The sequence below is a fragment of the Mus caroli genome, unplaced genomic scaffold, assembly GCF_978045245.1.
Source record: "Mus caroli unplaced genomic scaffold, Mus_caroli_1 scaffold_15, whole genome shotgun sequence".
In the NCBI taxonomy this organism is placed as follows: domain Eukaryota; kingdom Metazoa; phylum Chordata; class Mammalia; order Rodentia; family Muridae; genus Mus; species Mus caroli.
In genome coordinates, this window is record NW_028227270.1 from 91,464,795 (window position 1) to 91,489,342 (window position 24,548).

A 24,548-nucleotide genomic window follows, 5' to 3' on the forward strand; every position below is an offset into this window, starting at 1 on the left:
CCTCTTCGCTGGCATTCCTAGGCCTGTTTCTCTCTTTGCTGCACAGCTCTGTCATGGTGCCAGTGTACCCCCTTATTAATTATGTGGATTCCTCACAGACATTGCTCCCCAAGGGCAGGGGCTTTTCTGTCTCTCCCTTCAGAATATTGAGCAGAGCCAGGTAGAGTGTGTGCGTGCACATGATTGGCTTAAGGCTGTGGGGGAGGCTGTATTGGATAGAAGAGGCTTTCTGAAGACCAAATAGACAGACTTCCTTTTGTGTGTTTTTCTCGTCTGCTTTCTGGATGCTGTTAAGTTGGAGGTAATAAACTTGGTTTAATGCCTTGTATAAGGCACAACCTCTGGTAAGACATGGATGTAATTATATCCTGGTGAGGCCCCTTTTACTCTTTTATGGGAAAGGGAATTAGTAGAGCCAAATACAGATTAGAGGTCAGCAAAGTGTAGCCCATGGGCAGATCCAATCTGGCTTCTTTTGCCATAGGTTTTACATGCCTCTTGGCTGTGCTCACACAGTTTTGAATTGTCATCGACTATATCTGCTTTTCAATAGAATTCAGTACTTGTACAAAGTCTCTTGCCCTTAAAATCTGATATTCTAATACTTTACAGTAATGTATATTAGATCCCATTCAGAGCAGTGCTCTAAAATTATACTGTATTACATTTTATAGTGTAGATCTAGTCTGTGACAGGTTGTTCCAGTGAAGTTAGGGTAGCAAAAATTTGAACAATAAGAATATATCTGTTCATGAATTTATACAGGCCTATTTCCACTGAGTTATTTCTTTTCTTCAAGAAGCAGATTTGGAAGGGAAGTTGTACACATAAGCACGTTGAAATGTCACTGAGCATCTTAGGCTCCCATTCCGGCCCACTCTTGGTAATCATAACAGGCCACACTGTAAGTCTAACCCTGAGGATGTTTCCCACACAGCTGTTCCAGAATCAGCAACACCAGGCCACATGGCAAAGAGTACCTTGTTCTCTGACCCAGAAGGTTTAAGCTCTTTATAGTCGCCTGGTAGTTTAAGCACACACTTCTCAGCCGGCCAACCATTTAGTCTTTCCTGTAGCCTGACTGAATAACTCCACTACCACACCTACATCTGCCCCTTCTCTTTGTGTTTCTCTCCTTTGCTCCTCCCCCTGAGACTAGACACCGATGGTTAGCTGTTGTCCAGGAGGATGCCTTCCCACATCCTCTCCATCCCTGTGCGCACTTGTGAAAACCGACATTCTTACTTGAGGCCTGTGACAGTGCTGCCTCCTTCTGGGATGCTGCCCTGCCTCTAACTGTGCTGGATCTGACCTGCTTTGATTATCCTGCAGCCCCTGTCCCATGCTCCTGGGTAAGTCACCTGTGCACTTGTCAGAGTTCTCTCTTCTGACCCCATTAACAAATGATGCAATGTTTTATGGGAAGTGAATGGTCAGTGGTTTTAGAATTGCAATGGATTGCTACAACACATATTTAGATGGCATGCATTGCATTCTGAACTTTCCTTGTGTACTAGAACACCAAGTGAAAACTGCCAGTCACAAAGTGAAACACGTACACGTGTGTGTATTGTGGTTGGTCATGATGGATTTCCACAATTGTAAACATTGAGACTATCTGAGTCGGAGCTCAGGTAAAGTGGGCTGACCTCCTAGAGCCTGTTCCTCCTCGCTGCTTACTGTCCTTCTGCAAGCATGCTGTGCTTTGTCTAGCCCTGTGAGGCTTAAGAGTCTGGAAAGCTTCCTGAGCCTTTGTAAGAAGGAACACATTTTCCTGACAATCTAGTGTGCTTAGCAATGAATTGGTTTAACATTTCTAAAGGTTCCACAGTTTTTCCTTTTCTTACTTTTGTTACATTTATTTTTTAATTTATTATTTAATATATTTTGATTATATCTTTCGTCTCCCCCAAGTCCTCCCAGATCCTCCTTTTTCCCAACAATCCGATCTGACTTCCTGTTCTTTCTCTCCTTCTCAATAAACAGACAAAAAGTTACAAGAAAACAAAACCAAACTAAACCAAAAGGAAAACCACCAAACAACAACCCCTGCATACAATCACATGGAGTCTTTTTATGTTGGCCAGCTACACCTGAGCATGAGGCCTGCCCAAGCGTGAGGTTACCATTCACAGTAGCGCCCACTGGAGTCAACTGATTTTCCTGTTCAGATACCAGTTTGCAAATATCTTACTGGTCAGAACCAAGACTTTATGCCCAGGTACCTTTCTCAGTGCTGAGATTTGGTTGCTTTGAACCTGTGTAAGTCATGTGCCTCCTATCAATCTCTGTGAGTTTATATGTACAGCAGTCCTGTTTCTCTGTTTCTTTAGAATTGTTTTTTTATTTATTTATTTTATTTTCTTATTTTTTATTTATTTATTTATTTTTTTTTTTGGTTTTTCGAGACAGGGTTTCTCTGTGTAGCCCTGGCTGTCCTGGCACTCACTTTGTAGACCAGGCTGGCCTCGAACTCAGAAATCCGCCTGCCTCTGCATTACCATCTCTGGCTCTTGCAAATTTTCTCCCTCCTCTTCAGCACATGTCTGTGAGCTCTGAGGGGAGGGGTTTGACAGGGACATCCCATCTATAGCTGAGTGCTCCAAGATCTCTTCTCTGTGTATATGTTGTCAAGATGTGTGTTAATCACCAACTCCTGCAAAAAAAAAAAAAAAGCCTCTTTGAGGAGAGTCTGGCATTAGTCATTTATTGATGTGTAACAATGTTACTCAAATGTGGCTGTGTCTATGAGTCAGGTCCGGGTGCTGTACTCTTCAGCCAGCCTGCAGTAAGATGTTTGCAGTAGCTGCCATTTAAGTCTCTTGTAACCAGGAGGAGACTTTCCCAAGTTTTGTGTGTTTTGGAACATGTAGTTCTTTATAGGTTGCTGTGTCAAGGTCCCTGGTCTCTTATTGGAGCTCCACTGGAGGATACCCAGAGTTCTGTGCAGTGCGGTTCCTACCCTGTGACAGCTTGCTCATTCAAAGCCATTAATGGAGTGCTTCCTTGGTGGGCAGAAGTTATGGAATCATACAAAGGACTTCTTACCACTTTGAAGCATTGTAGTGGTCTGAAGTGGTTTTCTGATCCTGCCCAGACTGTAGAGAACAGTTCACATATGGTAGACTTTCTAGGAGGCAGGAAATGGGAGGCTGTTACACTCTTTCCTGAGAGGCCGATACACATAGATTGTCTAGAAGCAATGCCATGGCCCAGTAAATCCTGTTGAATAAATACTCAGTGAAGTGGTGTTTTTGCGGTAATAAAAAAGACATTTTGACTCTTCTACCTGCAACTTGTGGTTAATTGCTAAATCTGGCTGAATTAGATTTCTGCTGCCTTCACACCCCTGCATGCTCCCCAGTTTTCTTCTGATGAGGCTAGAGAGAACAACTTCTCAATTTTGAGCTCTTGGTGGTATTTGGGACTGTTGTTGAGTTTTCATTATTAATCCTTTCTCTTATGTGTAGCTCTTCTCCTGAGTCTTCTTTTCCACGGTGTCTTTCTATCCCTTTCTTGTGGAATCTTTACTCTTCAAACTTTATAGTCTAGTCACCTTGTTATTCCTCACACACAGGTTAAATGTTCAATAAAGTCTATATGGAATTACTGATTTCAGTGGGCAGGATGGCTTTATTTGCATATGATTATAACAGGTTTTTAAACTGAGCCCCTCTGAGGCTTGGGCTCTTATTAAGGGGTATAAGTGGGCTACTGGTTGGTATAAGATAGTTACTGGCCTAAGCAGATGCATGCAGAGGGAGAGGGAGTGTTTAGTTGCTTTTATAGGGTTTTGCTGCTCTCTGTCCCTGTCTCGTTGTCTCTCTCTGTATTTCTCTCTGTCTCTCTCTTTGTCTCTCTCTGTATTTCTCTCTGTCTCTCTTTGTCTCTCTCTCTGTCTCTGCCACTCCTCAACCCCCAACCCTTAGTAATGACACCATGTATCCTTGTGGCTTTCTACCTACTGCCCTGAACATAAGAAACATGTCCTTGTTCCTCTGATAGTTCTGGGCCTGGATGTGTATCACTCAGTGACAGTCTGCATTTACTTTAACACTGTTGCTGTGGCTGGAGAGATGGCTCAGTTGTTGGAGGGAACACTTGTTGCTTTTACAGAGGACCTAGGATCAATTCTCAGCAACTTCATATATAGTTCATGTATATTCACATATAGTTCACAACCATCTTAATTTCAGTTCTTGGGGATCCAATACTCTCTTCTGACCTCCATTGGTATACACATAGTTAACATATACATATATTCAGGCAAAACATCCATGCATATAAATCTAGAAAGAATTTACAAATGTTGCTGATGATAATAGTACAATAATGGATCACAAATGGCTCCAGTTTGTTGCTATTGATACTAGCTGGTTATTAGTTGTGACTCAGTGAGACCCTGTTAAATACACTTGGTCAGGCTCCGTCCCAGGCCTCAGCCTTGTGCTCTTACTTTCATGGCAGCTTCGTTGGGTTTGGTTTCCCATTTTGTTTTATTGACTTTTGTGGGGTGGGGTGGAGAGGTGAATTCTTTATAGAACATTTTGGAAACAAAAGCCTCTTTGTCTTTCCTAACAGCTGGGACCTGAATTGGGCCTGAAAGGGTTCTTGCTCTGGGTCATGATTTCACAACTTTTCAAACAGAATCAGTGTGGAGGTATCCGTGGCAGCCTGTCTGTAGCCTTCTCTCCTTCAGGAGGGAGGCTGGGCTAGGTAGGTCTCTTCTTCATACCTGTGGACTCAGCCTACATAGCTACATAGCTTCATAGCAGGGAGGGGTGACTACACTGACCTCATGTTCACAGGGACAGAGGCCTCATCACTGAAGCCAGTGTGACAGACATCTTGGGATTTTGTTCTTCAGAGGGAGCAGGTCTTAATGGGACTCTGACTTACTAAGTGGTCTTTAGCTTTCCTTCTGAGTTGACTTGTGAATGTTGCTGTTTTCAGGTGTTTTGAAACTCTGTGGATGTTATAAATGGCATTGTGTGTCTTAGAGGTCAGTTTGGAGTCATGGCTCGTCACGAGCCTCCTCACCATTTTATTTTTAACCAGCACATGAGTGTCTGACTTTCACGTGCTCTTTCTTGCTTGTGGGCTGCTGCCAGACCCAGTGTCTTGTTTGGAAGAGATAAATGTCTGGAGGATTTTGTTTTGCTGTGAGATGCATGAGTCACACTTAGCATGAACTCTGTGCTTCCTCCAGACCTCTAATTATTTTGGGTAGTCTACCTACACCTCAACCCCGGGCAGCTGATGTGCTGAAAGTTTGCATCATGTGCCAGTTTGTGAAAGTTCTTATTAGTCACCTGCTCTTTTATGTCCTCCAAAGATAATATGTTTATTTCCTTATTGTGCCAAGTACCAATCCCAATCAGTATATTCATATACTCATCACCAAAATAGAAAGAAAATGAAGTTTTCTTCTGCTTCATTTAAAGCTGGCCCTAACCTTACAATTCTGCCTCAGCCTCTCAGTGCTGGGATGCCATGTTCTTCCATGCTTGCCTTTTTGCAGAAGGTTTTTACAAGTAGCCCTTTATAATCTTTGTTGACTATTTCCCTAATAGTAATGAACATTACCAGAAATTTAGGCTTCACTTGTGTGTTTAACCCTCCAAGGCACATAGACTTTTAGGATAGTGGTTTACAGTTAAAAAGAAAAGCAAAATAATACTGGGATCAGCAAGACAACTGAAATATTTTCTATTATGTTCCCATTAAAGAGCTTGTTAAGCATTATCAAACTTATCTTTATTTCCAATAGGTTATGACATGTAGCGTGTGTAATGGTTGCAGCCATGTGTAGTGGAGCCAGACTGTCTGGTTCACCTACTTAACCAGCTGTGCAATGTTTGCGATATTTGTCAGATTATTTATGTTTCTATGTCTGTTTCATCTTTGGAGAGAATGCCAGTGGCAGCACTTCACGGGGGTGCTTTTCAGGGTTTGGGTAGTGTGTCTAAAGAGTCTGGAACAGTGAGTGCTGTCCGTGCTTCATGTATCATTCTCCATCTGGGATTGGACAGCTTTACACATTTTCAGTTTTGTGTATGTTTATTCATGTGGTGTGTGTGTGTGTGAAGTACATGTACACCAGTATTTATGGAGTCCAGAAGAGAGTATCAGATTCCCTGAATCTGAAATTTCAGGTGATTGTGAGCTGCTCAACATTGGTGCTGGGAACCGAGTTCAGATCCTGTGGAGGAGCAGTCAGAGCTCTTGATTTGTTAGCTATGTCCCCAGTCCCTACATATGAACACAGTCACACATATATGTATCTATATACACATATGTATATATAACTTATAAATATAGATTTAAATAAAAATCATCTCTCTTTATGAGATTTCAAGGTAATTGATAGAATTTAATTTTCAAACACTAAATATTCCATGTAGAAGTCAGCTTTCTGTAACACCAGAGAAGTGAGAAGTTAAAATGGAGCAGTCATTATCAAGGCCTTTTATGGCATATGTTAGTATATGAAACATTAAAAGCTTGTCAGGGTTACATGGAAGATTTAATAATACAGTTCTGGTGGCTGAAGGTGTATTCAGTTAGCTGGTAGAATTCTGGCCTAGCATGCCTGAGGCCCTGGGCTCTACTCAATTTCTGTGACAGCGTATGCTTGTAATCCCAGCTGTGTGATGGTAGAGACAGGAGATAGCTTAGAGTCTTGGAGGAGGAAAGAGTAATGGTCAGTTGTCCTTGGTTAACCAGATGAGATCCAGAATCTCAGTTTTGAGTTCAAGAGAGGGGGGAAAGAACTACTGTGAATTTGGAGGCATTATCCCATGGGCTGGGGTTGTGGGCTGCATATATAGGAGAGAATGGATGGGCGCCAGAATTCCCTCTCTGCTTCCTGACGGTGCATGTGATATGACCATCCACTTCATTCTCCTGCCCTCACATCTAGAACTTCTTTGCTCATGTTTCCCTCTTATGATGGATTGTACTCTCAAACCTTGACTCCTTTTCCTTATTTAAAAATATTTTTTTTTTTTTTTAAAGTCAGCCTGAGCTATGAGACCCTGTTTCAAAAAACAAAACAAGTGTGTCTGCCTGTCTCCTTCCCAGCGTTGTGGCATTCTGCAAGCATTCTAAGGCTCTGGCTGCAGACATAGACTAGGTGTGTTAGTAGTGCCTTGTCTGTCACTCCCCCCCCCCCCCACCTCCCCATGGGGTTAATTGGAGTCACCTCAGCTGTTCCTTAGACTGCTGATGCACTTACATGCTATTGTTTTTGTTGTCTTTTATTGGGAACATTTCCTTGAACATTTTCTTTGAGTATCAAAAGACGTTTTGTCTGTGGTTGGAAAAAATGTCTCTGACCTGCCAACCAAACTTGAAATTGCATAAGAAAATGGGTGTTGATGCTGAGAAATGGTGTGTAGGCAACAACACTCTTGTTCTGTACAAAACAGTCAGTGATGAAATACCAACAGCACATGTGGACTCGCTCTTGCTTTATGTTTGTTTGGAAAAAGCTTTGGGAAGAAAGACCCATGTCTGCTGTTTAATGCATTTCATTTAGGGATGGGATTTGTTTGGCAGTCATTATAGGGGCAACATAGAACTAATTCTGTACATAGCTCCTTGGGTCCCATTTCTTCCTGTTTGTATTGAAATGTAACTGCCATGTATGACTTGTAGGAAACAGATCACAGCCTTTAGGTGATTTCTATAGAATTTCATTCTCCTTTTCAGTTATTATTATTCCCTGTTATTAAGTAGTCCAATGTCTGTGTGTTTCTCCAGGTGTCTGTGTGTCTGTCTTTTTCTCCCCTCCCCTCCCCTCCCCTCCCCTCCCCTCCCCTCCCCTCCCCTCCCCTCCCCTCCCCTCCCCCCTCTCTTGCTCAGAGATCAACCACACATATGATTTTTTTGAGAGATGTCTCTAACTAGCCTGGGACTTCAGTTGACTAGACAAGGGTTTTATCAACTAAGCTTTCTTCCCAGTCTCTTTATTATCTATGTGTTTCAGACCACACATGGTGACTCATATTTACAACTCCAGTGCTCAGAAAGTGAAGGTGGAAGGATGATAGTGAGTTTGAGTCTAACCTGGACTAAATTAGCAAGTGGCTATCCTGGATTAGAGAGGGAGACCTTTTCTCCTTATTTCAAAGTGTGTGTGTGTGTGTGTGTGTGTGTGTGTGTGTGTGTGAGTGTGTGTGCGCCTACCTTAAAATGAAACATTTTACTTCTCTTGGTTGTACAGTTTGGGAGCACTTACCCCAGTCTTACTGTTTATTGAGAGGCCCTCCCCACCATTTGACTCCAGAGTCTTTCTATTTCCCCAAGCTTAGATTCTGTTCATTAAACAGCAGCATCCCTGCTCCCTCTTGTCTTCATCCCTGGCACGCACCCACTTTCTGCGTCTGATTTTGGCTACACTACTTACTTTTCAGTTGGGGTCACTTCCTTTTTCCTTTTGTGATTTGCTTTTTACACTTAGTGTTGTACATTTATGCTTCTCCCTAGGGATAGCATGTGACAGATTTCATTTTTCAAGGCCAGATACAATTCTATGTACCTACCAGATTTACTTTGTATATTCTAATTCTGATCAATATTTGTGTTTCTTTGGCAATTTTGCTATGAGAGCAATATTTACTATAAACATTCTTGAACAAGTCTGTATGTAAGTGTTTGTGTGTATTTCTTTTGTTTCTATGGTGTTCCTGGATCATATCATATTTCTTCTCTGCCTTTTTAAGGAACTGTCAAGTTATTTTCTATAGCCACTGTGTTACTTCCCATCTCTACCACTTGTAGAATTTTGTGTTCTCTTTTCTTCAGTCAACAGAGATCCTCAAAACAAAACAAAAAACAAAAATCCTGCCTTTAATCCCAGCACTTGGGAGGCAGAGGCAGGCGGGTTTCTGAGGCCAGCCTGGTCTACAAAATGAGTTCCAGGACAGCCAGGGCTATAGAGAAACCCTGTCTAAGGAAAAAAAAAAAAAAAAAAATCCTCCATTCTTTTATATGGTCAACAAAAATTTATCCTAATTTCTTCATATGCAAAGTTTCTCCATAATATTACAGTTGTTCATTATTTTAGGTCTGTCTGGCTAGTTTCTCTTTACACCATAGTGTTTGTGTTTATGCAATATAAGGTTTCGGCTCTCAACGTTGGTCATAGACTTTAACATAAAAAGATCACCTCAGCAGCACGTAGAATCCCATTAGCGGGGATCAGGGAAAATGATTTTAAGGTCCCAAAGACTAAAATAAAGAAGGTAAGTATAAGATTCGCCCTATGTTTAGCCCCATATGACTATAAATCATGAGAGTGCACTGGCAGAGACAGTTTTGATTTCTGAATGAGGCCAAGATCTGTAGGCCTGCCAGTACTGCTGTGCATCAGCAAGTCCTTTGATAAGTTATTTGCATTAAGAATTTGTTTATGTTTATTGATTTTATTTTGTGCATATGAGTGTTTGCCTGTTCACTGTTTATGTGCATGGTCCCCTTTGAGTTGAGCACGTGCATCTGATGGGACTGGGGTCAGGGATGATTGTGAGCTGCCATGTGGATGTTGGGAACCAGACCTAGGTCTTTGCAAGAAAGTGCTCTAAATTATGGTGCCATCTCTTTAGCTCCTGATGCATTATCTTCAGTATGAATTGTTTTTTCATTTATAACAATAACAAATACCACCAAGAGAAATAAGTTGACAGTAGACTAGAGAGATGACTCGGCAGTTAGTTTGGTTCCCTTATGGAGGACCATGGTTGGTTCCCAGCATCAGGTTGGGTGGCTCACAGCCATGTGTAACTCTAGCTCCAGGGGATCTTAATGTTTCTTCTGGCCTCCAGGAACACTCACACACATAGTGATGTACATTCACACACACACACACACACACACACACACAGAGAGAGAGAGAGAATATTGTAAATCATTTTTCCATAAAAAAGTGAGTTGATAATAGTGGTATGTCTCCCTTTTTATTTCTACAAATAAATAAAAATGAGTCAGTAAGAAGAGAAAACATGGCATCTGTTGGTCTTTGGCTCTGACATAGCAATTCCGCTGGTTTCTGAAGGTGGTAACAACAGGACTGAGATGCTGTGGAGGTCTCACTCTTCATGTTCTGCTTATGAAGACAATGCATTTATATGGTGTGATTCAAGAAGATTGTGTTTAAATAAATGAATTTTAGAAACATTTGAGACCAGTTTTCAAAGTATGATACAAATAACCATTTAAAATAAAACAACTCAACTCAAAGGGATTCTCTTTCCCCAGAGCATTGGCAGTACCACACTTCCTCCCTGCTCCCTCTGGTCTACACTTCTAAATCCTTCTGCAGGTTTACTGATTCTGATGGGACCTGTGCATATGGTAATGCTGTCTTTAGCCAGGAAGAAAGCTGTATTTCCAATCTGTGTTTTCTTCTTGGGTTCTATTAGCAAAATTGTGTTGTATTTTTTTTTTAGCTGTAAAATTAGAGAATGACCTTGATGAGTATTATGCTTGAAGTTTTTTATTTCTATTTTTTTGTTTGATTTTTGCACAAATTCAGAAGTGTAAGCAGTTTTCTACACGGCCCCTTCTACAAGGCCTTTGTAGTAATCCTGCTCTGTAATCTTTTTGTGTCTTGATGCATGGACTGTCTCAAATGGTCCTGTTCACAAGCTTGTTACAAATCTCTAGAAGAAAAATGCTCTATTCTTCAGCATAAAGTAGTATCTCTCTAGGAATGTTCAGTACATTCATACATATATCATGGTAGATGGACTTGCTTCTTGCTTATCTTTTACCTTGCTGTTTAATATACACCTCTGTAAAACAGTTTCTGGTGCTGGGGACATAAGACCACTTCCCAGAAGTGAGCTGTGAGATATAAATAGAAAACATGAGAAATTGACCTGGGATTATTGCCACCACCTATGTGTGATTTTCATTCTACACACCATCAGCTGATATATTCACTAACCAGGGCAATACTCAATTGAACAAAGATGTTTTCTTGCCATTTTTGTTTTTGTACATTTTAAATGAGTTTTTTTAGACTCATAAGGGAAATTTGGGGATATAGTAAAGAATTATGTATGCAAATAGGTTCCAGAAACTTCAGTGGTTCTTTCTGGTCTCCGGAGAACTAGATGTAAGTAAAATATGAGCTTCTTGTAATTATATGCATATGCAATTTTGGCATTCTTTTTATTTTAGTATTTATCTTTGTTTTTTAAAAAATTGTAACAGTGGGTCTGTATCCCCACTGGTGTATTTAGTGCCCATCTAGCATCACTAGAAAGTTCTCTTCAACACAGACTTTTCCAGAAAGCCACAATGTTCAAAACACAGAGCTGTGGAGCTCAGTCTACAGTACAGCTCCTGCGCCTTTAAGGCTCAGTTATCACTGCAGAAACAGGAGTGGAAAGCTTTCGAGAGCCAAGAGGAACAGGGAGTTTCTGGTGAGATTGTGTCTCCTAGGAATGTCAGAAGCCAGATCCATGTCTCACCAACACAACTACATAAACAAGAGCTGAAACGGACAACAGCAGCAAACATGCTGATGAGGTTGGGGGAAAGCCAGTGAGACTTGAAACCTACACAAGAAACTGCAGGCAATTAGGAAACGCTGAGAGAGGGAGAAATAGTCTTCTCTAGGGAGGAACATACCAACCTGGTTATCCAAAGCAATGGTCAGCCCTGCGAACATACAGACAAACATTATATAGACTGTTCAGACTGTGCTTATGCCTTTAGGGGTGTGTGTGTGTGTGTGTGTGTGTGTGAACAAATGAATGAAAAGGAGGCCATTAATTTCAAAATAACAATGAAGGATGTATGGAAGTATTCAGAGGGAAGATAGGGAAGGGGAAATGATGCTACCTCAAAAATAAATAACATAAAAACTAGTAGTGCCAGTACAAAGCAGTTTAACTTTAGAGAATGTTGTTGTTGCTAGGCATGATGTCTTCTCATTCCCCGTGTGTGTTTTCCTGCTGACCTCCCTGCATAGCATGCCTCCAACTATACTAAGTTATGGTTTGGTAGCTTGTCCAGTCCATTGTGAGATCTCCAGTAGCACCAAGCATTTGTTGGTGTTTTAGTGGACTACAAGCACTGTGTTAAAGGGTGTGGCACACAGTAAGAATTGCCGCCTGCGTATGAAGCCGGCTGCATTTGTTTATTTGTGGGTGTGTGCCAGTGGTGTGTATAGACGCCTGGGCATATGGAAAGGCCAGAGCATTGTGCCTTACTTTATGTGTCTCTTCCTTATTCCTTTGAGTTGGTGTCCCTCATTGAACCTGGAGCTAGGCTGGTGGCCCATACACTTGAGCAGTCTTCCTGTCTCCATCCAGCAACACTGCGTAGTTTATAGTTGCATGGGTAGCTATATCTAGCTTTTTACAGGAGTGTTGAGGATTTGAACTTAAATCCCCACTGTCCTACAATTAGGGCTCATACTCAGCAAGGAGCCCCACCAGGCACAGCTGTAAGGCTTTTAAAGAATCATGCAATCAGTTTGTATTCTCACACAGAGTTAGTTTTTGTGTTATTAGAGGAATGCAGAATTCAATTAGTGCTATGGGGTTATAATAGCACAAGGTCAACTTGCTTAAGCTCCTGGGTGTGGTCTCCAGTATCACATAAAGAAAAAAAGAAGGAAGAAATTGAGTGACTTGGCTTCTGTATACCTTTGGGCACAATTTATAATCCTTTTGAGCTTTAGTTTCCTTTATGAAATATCCAGGTAATGCTGCTTGCATCCTTATTATATAAGATGCCTAATTTTGTATCAGGCAAGCATATGAGCCTCTTCTTTTGTTATTATTAGCTACCATTTCTACCAAATCCTTTTAAAGGTCTGGGAATTGATGGATACTGGCCATAAGAATAATTCTTTCAGGTAAAGGGAGTGGGGATGAAATCCATGGGAGTGAAAAACCATGAATGCAGCCTTTTGCAATAAAGAATGAAGCTCATAGGCATGGCATAAGGGGGGCTAGAGCAGCAGTCTGTATTGTGTAATTTTTAACACGCAGGAGACAGAAGCCCAGAAAGGGCATAGTGGAAGACGATGCTGAGCTATAAGCGAAATTCTGGCGTTTGGAGGGAATTGGTAGTCAGTGATGAGGGCGCAGAATCCTGGTCTCAGGAAGCCAAAGGCTTCATCATGCTGGAACCTCACTTCTGCTGTGCTTCTGGTGCTCGATTTTCTTTTGCTTGGGGTTTCAGCCTCAGCAGCAGATATTTCTTTATTACCTGAAGAGTTCTTCATCTGATGGTAGCATCTCCTGTGTTTGTTTGGTAGTTCAAACACTTGGTCCTTTTTTTTTTTTTTTTTTTGAGAAGTACTTTAAAATGCTAATGAGGAGACGCAGTAGGTGCTAATTAACAGCCAAGTCTGTCTCTACCTGAATCCTGTTGAAGTTATTTATTGCATTTATTTTTCCATTGCATGATGATACCTTGGTGCAGAAGAACATGGGCAGGTGGCAGTGTAGCTTCTCCAAGACTTAGCTCTAAGAGCTTATTATTTTGTCACACTTGAAGCTTCGAAACATTTTTATACAGTAGCAACTGATTTTTTTCAAAAAGTAAGGATTAAAGTATTTAAAAGGGCTGCACCACACTGTTTCAGTAATTTACATTCAGTGTTCATGTTTTATTCTCAACTGGGTTTGCATATTCAAATGTATCTTAACCAAGAATCCAGGAGAAACAAGAACCTCAGTCACATGAGGATTCTCACGCTGCCCCTCTCCATTACTAACAGATTACACGAGTTATGTTTTAGAGTAGAACTATGGTTTCTAAATTATTCTCGAACTTACAATATCTAAGGTTTTGGAAAAGACGATGCTAAGGGGGCTTGTTTTTATTTGCTTCATGTGGTCAGCTATTGCATCAGTATATCTGGGTTCCAGTCTTTTGGGAACTCATGATTTGTGAACCACCATGGTATTTCTTCTTTCTTTCTTTCTTTCTTTCTTTCTTTCTTTCTTTCTTTCTTTCTTTCTTTCTTTCTTTCTTTCTTTCTTTCTTCTTTTCTTTTCTCTTCTCTTCTCTTCTCTTCTCTTCTCTTTTCTTTTCTTTTCTTTTCTCTTCTCTTCTCTTCTCTTCTCTTCTCTTTTCTCTTTTCTTTTCTCTTTTCTCTTTTCTCTTCTCTTCTCTTCTCTTCTCTTCTCTTCTCTTCTCTTCTTTTCTTTTCTTTTCTTTTCTTTTCGTCTCTGTAGTTTAAGAGCGCTGTCCTAAATGTGCTCTCGCAGACCTTGGGGCGGACTGCTGAGTTCAGTCTAATCTCCCTGCTCCTGAGTTGGTTAGTGTTTCTTGGCCAATGGCCAGCTCACAAGATGTGTAGGTGCGCTGGGCTTTCTTTTGTGTCACCACAGCCAGGGTAGGTGGAGGGTTTCCTGCATCTGTGCAGTTGAGCAGCCACCTCGTTTTGTTTTGGCTTTCAGAGGGGAGCCCTGAAAGATCTTTTGTATTTTGACTGTTAAAGAAACTGGCTCTGTCTTCCTCTTGGACAGTTACTTAGTTACTTATGGACAATTGAAAGTGTCTATTATGAATTCCCTTATTTTAAAGTGTTGAAGCGATTGGTCAACACAGTTCCTGGTGACTGAAACATCAAGAAGCTCCTTCTTAGGGCTTTGGCACTGTGATTTTCTTCTGTATTCTAACAAACCTCTCCTATTTAGAAGTTAGACATAAGACTTACTGCTTGAGTTGGTCGTGTTGTGACATGTTTACAGAAGTATGTACTTTAGAGTTGTTGAGTCTAAGGTTACTTACTAACAATAGCAAGGTTTGTTTTTTTTGACAGATAAGGATTAATCTATCTTATTCGATGGAAATCTAGAATTAAATATCAACAATGTGTGGAAGAGCAGTTGAGTGAAGAATATTTTGAATTCCTGATGTATTATTTATATTTTCTGGCTTTTCTATTAGGAATGTTTTAGACTATCACTCATTTTTCCTTTTTAGTGCGTTTTCACAAGCGGTTTTTCATGGAGTGGCTTCACTTCTGTTATTGAATACGACAGTAGAGAACTGTTGCTTGATTTCCACACCTGCTTTTAAATTAACATGTCCTCAATACATGTGTTCCACCGAGTTGGACATAAGATACTCGTGCTCCGCAGAGTTGGACATGGTGTACTCATGCTCCACAAAGTTGGGCATGGTGTACTCGTGCTCCACAGAGTTGGACAGAGAGTACTCGCGAGCTCCACAGAGCTGGGGATACTTGTCACATGACAGTGCACAAACACCAAGTGACTCGTATGTAAAATTTACCAAGTATAAAAAGCTTTTCTACACAGTATGTAGCCTTATCAGTCCTCATGTGTTTTGTTTAAATACTTCTTCCACTTTCCTTCTGCCCATTTTTCTTTCCACACCCTTTCCTTTGGTGTGGTATCTTTTAAGAAGCAACCCTAGTCAGAAGTGCCAGGGGCTTCTCTCAAGATTGTCCCAGACCTTGTCATTTCCCTTCATCTGGATGGGACAATAACCAGAGCAGGGTCCCTGAAGGAGCATTAGAGCCTGCCCTGGCAGCTTGCCTAGAACAGTGCTGACTTCAGTGAATGCCAGTAGAGGGGAATCCCAGGTCCATGAGAACACTTGAGGAAGAGTCAGCAATCACACTGGCCTTGCAGGGATCCCAGCATAGTACTGGGAATTGAGTTCCAGAATTTGAAACAGAACAAGTCATTATGAGGTGACACAGCAAGAAGATGAGACACAGAACAGATGAGTGACAGTGGGCATGCAGACACAGGCAGAGGCCAGTGCAGACAGGAAGCCTGGCTCCATGCTCTCAGACTGACTGAGGGAGACGCAGAGATTTTAAACCAATGGCCTTATTTATGTTGGAGAATAGGTGCTGCTGACTACACGCTGCATTGTCTTAGCTCCAGTGGGATGAGCACTTCTGTCTTCATTTGTACGCAGCTAGGATGACTCCTGTTGTTTTGGGTTTTTGTTTTTGTTTTGTTTTGTTTTGTTTTTTGTACTGGAACCCAGATCCTCACTTCTGCTAAATCCAGGCTCTAGCAATCCACCCCACAGATGCTTGATTCACATTTATTCCAGGAGCTTGCTCAAAGGGAAGACCATACAGTTGAAATCTGGTAGACCTTGTTGATAATATGCTCTGCTGTGCACCCACCCCCCCACACAGATAAGGCCAAAGGAGAACCTGTATACCAAATCTAACAGTTTTTTTTCTTTAGTGAGGAGGAAACAGAAGGCTGTCATCTATGGACAGCACAGCCAAGCATCATTCTTCCAAAAATATAGAAGGTCCTCGGTGTTTGAAATTAAATATAAATTGCTGGGAGGACAGTGTTGGTAGCTAATAATCAATCTCAGGTACATAGCAAAATACTTTTCAAAATATATGTATTACTGTTCCCTAGAGTTACCTCCAAAACTGTAAGACATTGGACATTGTTGATTTGACTACTGAGGCCAGTAATTCATATATATCTCACAGTTAGATATCAGTAAAATCATGTTGGTAAGGTTCATTTGTCAAATTTTGCTTTTACAGTTTGAAAATTTAAAGCATTTGTGTGACAGTGGTCTTTTGAAGGCCTTGTTCCTTACAGTGGATACTAAAGCACGAGGATACACCTCTTCTATTTCCTCCAGTGTTCTTACATGTCTTCTTTTATATTAAAAATGCTTTCTTTTATTTTGTAATATATTTATTTAAACTGTACTTTGAAACTAAAGGAATCAATATTCTAGTTTGGAAAAAGTAGCTCTGAACCATGGATGAAGGCTACTAGGACATGAGTCAGTTTTTCCATTTCTTACAACCCATCTTACTGTCCTGCTTGTTTCTCTGGCTCATGTAAGTTACAGGCGCATCTTAATATTTTCCTCGAGGGATAAAAATAGTCAGAAGTTTTCTAAAGGTTTCTAGTTTTGTGAAACCAATGTTGCCTATTCGCTTGTTTTAAAATCCTTTGCTAAAGGCTCAATGAATATAGTTCAATATTCTTAATAAAAAGATATAGAAAAGCAATACTAGAATTTTACTAGTTATTTGATGGCCAAAGAAATTTTTGGTGGTTTATGAATTTTTTTAAAAAACTGCTTTTTTGAATTTCATTTGATTAATCATGGAGTTTATAAACTTGAGTCCTAAAAAAATGTAAGTGTTTAATCATAAAGTATTTAAAAGTTTGCTCCTTGTACCTTTGTGTGTTTTAGGATAATCTGTGCCTTTCTATGATCATTCTCTCCTAGTTAAAAGTCACAAGGCTTACTAACTCAGTTCCTCATGGAAGGTCAATATGAATCATTTAGATAATTATTTTTGTATCTCATATAAATTAAGCAAATGTTACTAAAATGTCACCTCACTGTTTGTTCTGCCTGCCCGCTTGTGTATGCCATGTCCTTAAGGTTTTGAGCCTTATTTATTGCTCCCGTTTGAACAGGTGTCTCAATGCTTGTACCTACTGCAAAACTAAACACGCCAGAGGCAACCTGGCCAGCTATCCCATTGATGAACTTGTGCAGAGAGCCAAGCAGTCCTTTCAAGGTAAGAGTTTCTAGAATTATATATGGAGTCTGTCTTCTTAATAAGTCATATTTGTCTCCTAAATAATACTTCCCGTTAAAAGTTCCAGTTTCTTTAGCTGTCTGAAGTGTGTGTGTGTGTGTGTGTGTGTGAGTGTGTGTCTGGTTAGCTACCAGAGCATAGTATCTGATTTAATTGCTCAACCTTTATTTCTATTGCTTATGGTCTTGCACCATTTTTCCATTTAACCACTCAGGTAACAATATACTGCAGCATCACCCATGTCTAGATATCATGGAAAATCTTGGAAAGGGTGAATGAAGAGAGAGAGAGAGAGAGAGAGAGAGAGAGAGAGAGAGAGAGGGAGAGGGAGAGGGAGAGGGAGAGGGAGAGAGAGAGAGAGAACAAGCTAGAGAGCTGGGAATGTCTTGGGACTTTTGGAGAGGGATGGATATACAGAGCTGCGGGCCAGGGAAGAGTGGTTCTGGGGTTCTGAGAGGAATGTTCTGCCTGGGCTGCTTGCTGCTGCCTGCATCACTGGCTCCTGCCCTCAGCAAACAGCACAGCTTATATTTAACATGAGTCACAGTTGTTTTGACACAAAACTGCTTAAGCCATGATCTTCCTCTTTTGTCTTTGTTTGAATCTGTATATCTAACAGTGGGATGTTTTTACACCTACATTCGGATCTCTTCTTGTCCCCTCATCTTGTGGGTTAATAGTTACTGGCAATACACTTTTCCTCTTAGCAAGTGACTTGGAGAACAGCGCTCAGTACTTAAACTCTAACTGTCACAGTGTTTGTGTTCTAAACACATTTCTTTATTCAATCTATCTAAAGCTTTTATCAATATGAGTTTGGAATGTTTCATGTAATAAAGAAAAAAATAGAGAAAATGGCATTTATTTTATGTCATTTGTTGACATAAAACCATTTTTAAAAACGATTTCTTTTTAACTTATTCTTATGCCATATTCACATTCAGCAAGCACTGGTGTTCTTGTTGGCTTTTGGTAACGCTCCATTTTTATTGTTAGTTTTTATGTGTTCCAGGAAACTCTAGAGATTGTCTTTTTCTTCACTGTGATTCCTGAAAGCCTTTTTCAGAAGGGGCAGGAGTTTGGATAGAAACCTACTCTGTGCATCTGGTCATGTTGGCTGGCACTTTCAACTGGGGCTCAGTTTTCCATGTATCTGTCTGTTAAGGAGATATTAAGTATAACTGATATATGTGTTAATCTCCACAAGTATAGGAAGCCTATTTTTTAACATTATGAAATTGCATAGGCTTAAAAAACCTACTTAATTTCACTTGAAAAGATTGAAAACTATAAAGGTATAAAAATAGGTATTTAGGAAATGAAGAATTTTCTTTATTCATAATTGAGCTATACTTTTGTTGGGCTTGCATCATGACTTTGTATGGACCCACTCACGTCTCATACAGAATTGAAGAGAAAGAGAACATGGATTTTGTGCATTGGTTTGGGAACCTTTGTAAATAGTTCCAGCTCAGCATCTTATTTCTCTTCTGAGCAGTATGCCACTTCTTCTGGGGTAATTGGTAATGTCTGCAATGTAGTGTTAGGCTAATGATGATGATGACTGGCTTATCACAGGCCAGCAACACTTAGTAGCTGCTTATGTAGAAAGTTCCAGAAGATCATAACAGTATTGTCATTAGTGATTTGTATGTTATTTCCATTTGAACTGAGTGTTAGCATTGTAAGCTTGAAACTTGTCTTCATGTTACCTGTGTCTTAGAGCTGATACTGAGACCCTGGTTCTCAGATGGCTGGCTGCAGGCTCATTTGATTGGCATGTGGCTTTGTTGCTGAGGCACTGAGGTCAGACCTTGCTAGGAAACCACTGTGTACAGGAAGGAGGGTTGCTGTAGGCAGTTTGGGCTTGGAACCCTGTTCTGTTGCTCCCTGCCAGGCGACTTGAACTGGCTGTCAGGCCTCCCCAAGTTGTGTTTGTCCTCTCTGCTAATTTAGCATTATCTGGTGTAAAAATTCTAGAGAGTGTAAGTCTGATAGTGGCTGAGTGAAGGGGAAGGAAGTAGATAATGGTTTACAGTGAAGGATTTGTAAATGAACCAAGGAGGAAAAACCTCATTTGCATAGAACTTTGTAGCCTCAGTAACAGATGTAGATGACCTGGATCCAATCTCAGGGGTTACTTTTGCTTTAAAATACAGTTTATGAGAACTTTCTCTCCAGGTGAGTTAGTTAATCTAACAGCCATTTTTCATTTCTGATGATAGGAAATACCAATTTGTAAGCTCACACTATAAACAAATTGAATGGGTAGCACCATCTTTGTTCCTACAAAGGACCTTGAAACTTTAAGGGCTTTAATGAGTTTTAAAATTTGCCTTATCAAATCACAAAAGATAATTTTATATTTAACATAATAGAAGAAATGTTCCATTTTCTTATTTCTAACTTGTCTTCATTCTTTAGTAATTCATGTGCCTTTGATCTAAAACCATGATTTAGAAGGCTGGCCCCATTATGAGTAAGAAACATGGCTCTGACTGTGAGGAGTTACTTAAAGATGAAGTGTAAGTGTGCTACCAGTAAATTCCTTTATTAGTACAGGTAAATTTCCTTCCTTAAAATGGTCCCGCCATCCCTCTTCCCTTCCATACCTCTCCTTTTTCCTTTTCTATTTTTTAAACACAGGATCTTCCTGCTTGGGACATTGAACTTGCTATGTGAACCAGGGCGGCCTTCAGAATGCTAGAATTAATATGTGCTGCTACACCCTATTTTTGTGGCATTTTCTTTCTTTCCTTTTTTTAGTTTGTTTACTAGCTTCTGTGTGCCAGTAATATTAATGATTGTTTTAAATTAAACTTGGATAGATTGGGATTGGAAGCCAGGTTTCTGTCATGAAATAGAATATATGATAACTGTAATTTCTTCCTCAATAGCATATTGTTGAAATGTTTTGTTTATAAAAAATTATCTCCTGTCTGTAGAGTAAATGTACCAACTAAAGGCCATTTGAAAGGCAAGCAACACTCAGAAGAGAACGTAGACCAGTCAGGACATCCTTAGGGATAAAATGGCCTCCTGAAGTGTAGAATCTGCTGCCCCTTCATTCGTCTTCCAGAAGTGCGATTAGGAACTTTTGAATGGGCAGCATTGAAGTCAAGATTAGAGCTCATAAAGAGAAATCTTAATTTCTTTTATGCATAAAACATGTACATGTTTAGTTGGTTTCTTAGCTGCTTCCCCTGTTTTTTCTTCACTTTAGTCCTCTGGGCATTTTTCATTGACTTTCTACTTTCTCAGTGTTTTTTCCGTTTGAGGGTCTATCTACATTTGTATGTTAGGGAATTGTCTTCCCTGCCTTTTTCTCTTTGCTGAGTCAGGATTTTTCCCTCCTTTAATGAAATCATAGGGATTAACTGTGGTCCCTGGGCTGAGATTGCTGGGTTCCCTGTAGCTGCTTTTTCAGATATCCTGAAGAACATGTCAAGCAGTGACCAGGACTTAGTTGGAGCCAGAATGAATTCACAGGCTGGTGTTTTCTAGGATATTCGTATCGATTTTTCTCTAGCAGCTAATCAATCAGCTTCAGTTGTGTTCTCAATGGAGCAAACCTTTGTGTGTGTGCAGGGTGAGTGGTGTGGAAACAGCACCTTCCATTGCTGTCTCTGAATCAAAACGCGGGGATGATGGATGGGCCGTTTGCGCGCATACCGTGTGCTTTTCTAGATCTCATTTGTGTGTTGTTCCCCCTGCCCCCTCTCCCACAACATACACACACCTTTTTCTGCCCTCATAAATCTGAAAGGCCCTTGCAAGGAATGTGACATTAATCAGATGAAGTATTCAGAATAAAATTTTGAAGTTTTAGTATTCAGAATAAAAAGTGCTGAAATTTTAAAAATCATATTTGGAGCTCCAGGCTGGCAAAGAGCACTGTCTGTTATGGCTAAGATTGTGTGAAACAATGAGTAGAAGGACCTTGCTTCCTGCTATATGTTGGGTAGTTAAGGCTAGAAGCAATATTGGATTTTCAGTTGTATTATCCAGATTGCTCCTTTGTGGCGCTCCCCATTTGACTATCACCTCTAGTGGTGATTACTGTATAATGCTTTTGCTCCAAGATAAAAAAGAGACCAATAATGGCATCGTATTAATTTGTATGGCAGTTAAATGTCTAATTCCCTTATCTTTTCATTTGCACAATATTCAAATAAAATAATCAAGTAAACGTCTCTTATAGATCACTTGCATATGCATGTTTGCTATAGATTGTCAACTCTAGAAGGGATTTAAATAATTTTAAATTATTAAAAATTAAATAATTTATGTAATGGTCTATGAAACTGGAAGCTGCATAAAGCTGTGCCTGTTTGAAAGAGAGGAGGTCATTTGACTAACCTGGGAATGCTGACAGTCTAGGAAAGCAGGGAAAGAGTAAGTTTCATCATCTCATGAGGCAAATGTATAGTGTAGCGTGAGACATGTCCTCGCTTGGAGGCTTGGAGGACTAGCAGGCTCGTTTATCATCATGCAGATAGGATCGAAGGCACAGCTGACAGTTATGGAGGACTTACTTTGCAAAGTGTTGGGATTAAAAGGATTAAAACCACCTGGACTGTGTTTTAAGGCACCCCTCTCTGTTCAGGAAGGAGGGTACCAAGTGGGAGTAATGACAGTGTTTCGCTTAGCCCCCGCTGGCCTACAACTTGTTAGTAGGCGAGAATAACCTCGTACTTCTGAACCTCCTGGCTCTGCTTTCAAAGTGTTGGCGCCGAGGGCATGCATTACCATACCTGGTTTTGGAATGATGAGACATTAAGTATATAGAACCATGAAGCAAGTCTTAGGCTGTAAGAGCTCATTGACCTTTTAAAAATTTAAATAGGCATGTTTGGAGTATAAAAACATGCCCAAATATCAATAGTGGTGTCGCTCCTCGGCAGCCCTTATGTCCTTCTCCACTTCCTCCAACACTGACATTCCTTGCTTGTCAGCCTACTCACCAGTGGTCTCTGTGTAGAGTCTTGCTGGCCATTAGCCCTCAGTGATCAGCCATGGTCATCCCTAATGACCCTTAAGGTCCAAGATACCATTCGGAATATCAGAGTGTATGTTGTGCTAGAGGCCTATCATGGCTCCCTGAGTTAACGTGACTATTGGAGCTATATGGCTACTGTTCACTCAATAGATGTTTCCTGAGCATTTGTTGGAGGCAGTTTGCATTTCTGCTTGAGGCTTGAGCTGTAGAAAGGCTGTGATTTCAGTATATGCCATGATTGGTCCGGGGCAGCTTTTTTTTTTTTTTTTGGTTTTTCGAGACAGGGTTTCTCTGTATAGCCCTGGCTGTCCTGGAACTCACTTTGTAGACCAGGCTGGCCTTGAACTCAGAAATCCGCCTGCCTCTGCCTCCCGAGTGCTGGGATTAAAGGCGTGCGCCACCACGCCCGGCTCCGGGGCAGCTTTTATAAAAGACATTAGGTTAAAGCATATGAGGTGGTATACATGGGTTGGCCAGTCTTCAGTAATTGTTGGGTGAGTGGTTAACAGAAATGATCAAGTCTCATGTAATTCCATGTGCTTCTTGGGGCCTGTGAGGAAAAGGTGGCACTGAAAACCCATGTTTTGGAAATGAGCAGAAATCCAACTGGGCTTCAGAGATCATCTAATGCACTTACCTGAACATAGACTGGATTGTATGACACAGATGTTTAGTAATGATGGCTATCCGAGATTTTTCAGCTGAGAAAAAATAACTCATTTGCTGCCAGTGCACAGGTATCTACAGCTTTATGAATTGGGTATGTGCACTTAGCTCGACATTAATGACCGGTACATAAATATGCATTTGCTTTGTTATTTTGCATTCTTAGCAGCACTCTGAAAATTATTTTGGGTGACAATGGGACGCAAGTTCCCCCAAGGGTGTGTTTTCAGAGTTTGAATTGAGGCTGATCTGTTTCTGGGGTGGTTTTGGTGAACTTTGAAAGTTGTAAGTTAGTGTGGAAGGTTGTTTGGGGGAATTTTAACCGCCTTGGAAAGCTGTAACTGTTACCTGGTGGTTTCTGAACCTGACCTCCGTGGGATGTTTTCTGGGAAGAAGCACTTCTCTGTGGTGCCAGCAGATTGTGCTCATTCTGCAGAGTCTGCAGTTTCTCACACTGGCTGTCAGTTCATTTCATTTGAAAACTTATTAAATTTCTTCTCCTGCTCCCGTGGATATTAAATTGCCGTAAACACCCTTACACAATGTCACGTATGGTGAGCACAATTTTCTGCATGAAAAACAATGTTTGTTAGTGGGACCTTGGCTGTCTGCAGAGGTTATAAACTCCTGTATTTCGTGTTATTTGCTGCCCTCCATCTACTCTTGATATCTCTTGGTCAGTTCTAACACATTCCTTACTGCTTGTGATAGAGGAGAAAAGTTTGATTTAGATTGCTGACTTGGAAACTCATGCCCTTTAATGTATCATTTCTGATAGTGTTAACAGGAGCGGGGTGAAAGCCAGAGGCTAGAAAACCCAACAGTGACGATGTAGTTAAGTGAAAGGAAGTTGATGATTAAATGAACTGAGTGATTAAGGAAATGAGTGATTAAATAATTGTGAGTGTGTATGTGAGTGTGTGTGTGTGTATGTGTGCTTGTGTGTATATATGAGTATGTGTGTGTGTGTGAGAATGTGTGTATGAGTGTGAGTGTGTGAATGTGTGTGTGTATGAGTGTGTGTGTGTTTGTGTGTGTGTATGTGTGCTTGTGTGTGTATATGAGTATATGTGTGTGTGTGAGAGAGTGTGTGTGTGAGTGTAACTATAGGTGTTACATCTTTTTAAACTCAGAAGGAGTCTGATCTCTAGACCATTGATTGAAATGCAAATATCTGGCCAAATTTTTGATCCAGTAGCTTTGTCATAAACCTAGTATTATGCATTTTTTTTCCTCAAATAAGTCACCACCCATAACTGAGATGAAGGTAAAGTGTAGACCACCCCTGGAGACTTTGTTTGCGGAAGTATTATAACTAAACTAATGCTAACA

At 40.6% G+C, this 24,548-nt stretch overlaps 1 protein-coding gene across 1 annotated transcript in view; it reads left to right on the forward strand.

The window, feature by feature from the left end:
* Cdkal1 (CDKAL1 threonylcarbamoyladenosine tRNA methylthiotransferase) overlaps positions 1-24,548 on the forward strand; it is a 561,841-nt gene that overhangs the window by 219,240 nt on the left and 318,053 nt on the right. Inside the window, 1 exon segment of the mRNA XM_085831198.1 lies at positions 17,427-17,530. Coding sequence (XP_085687324.1) covers positions 17,427-17,530 — 104 coding nt within the window.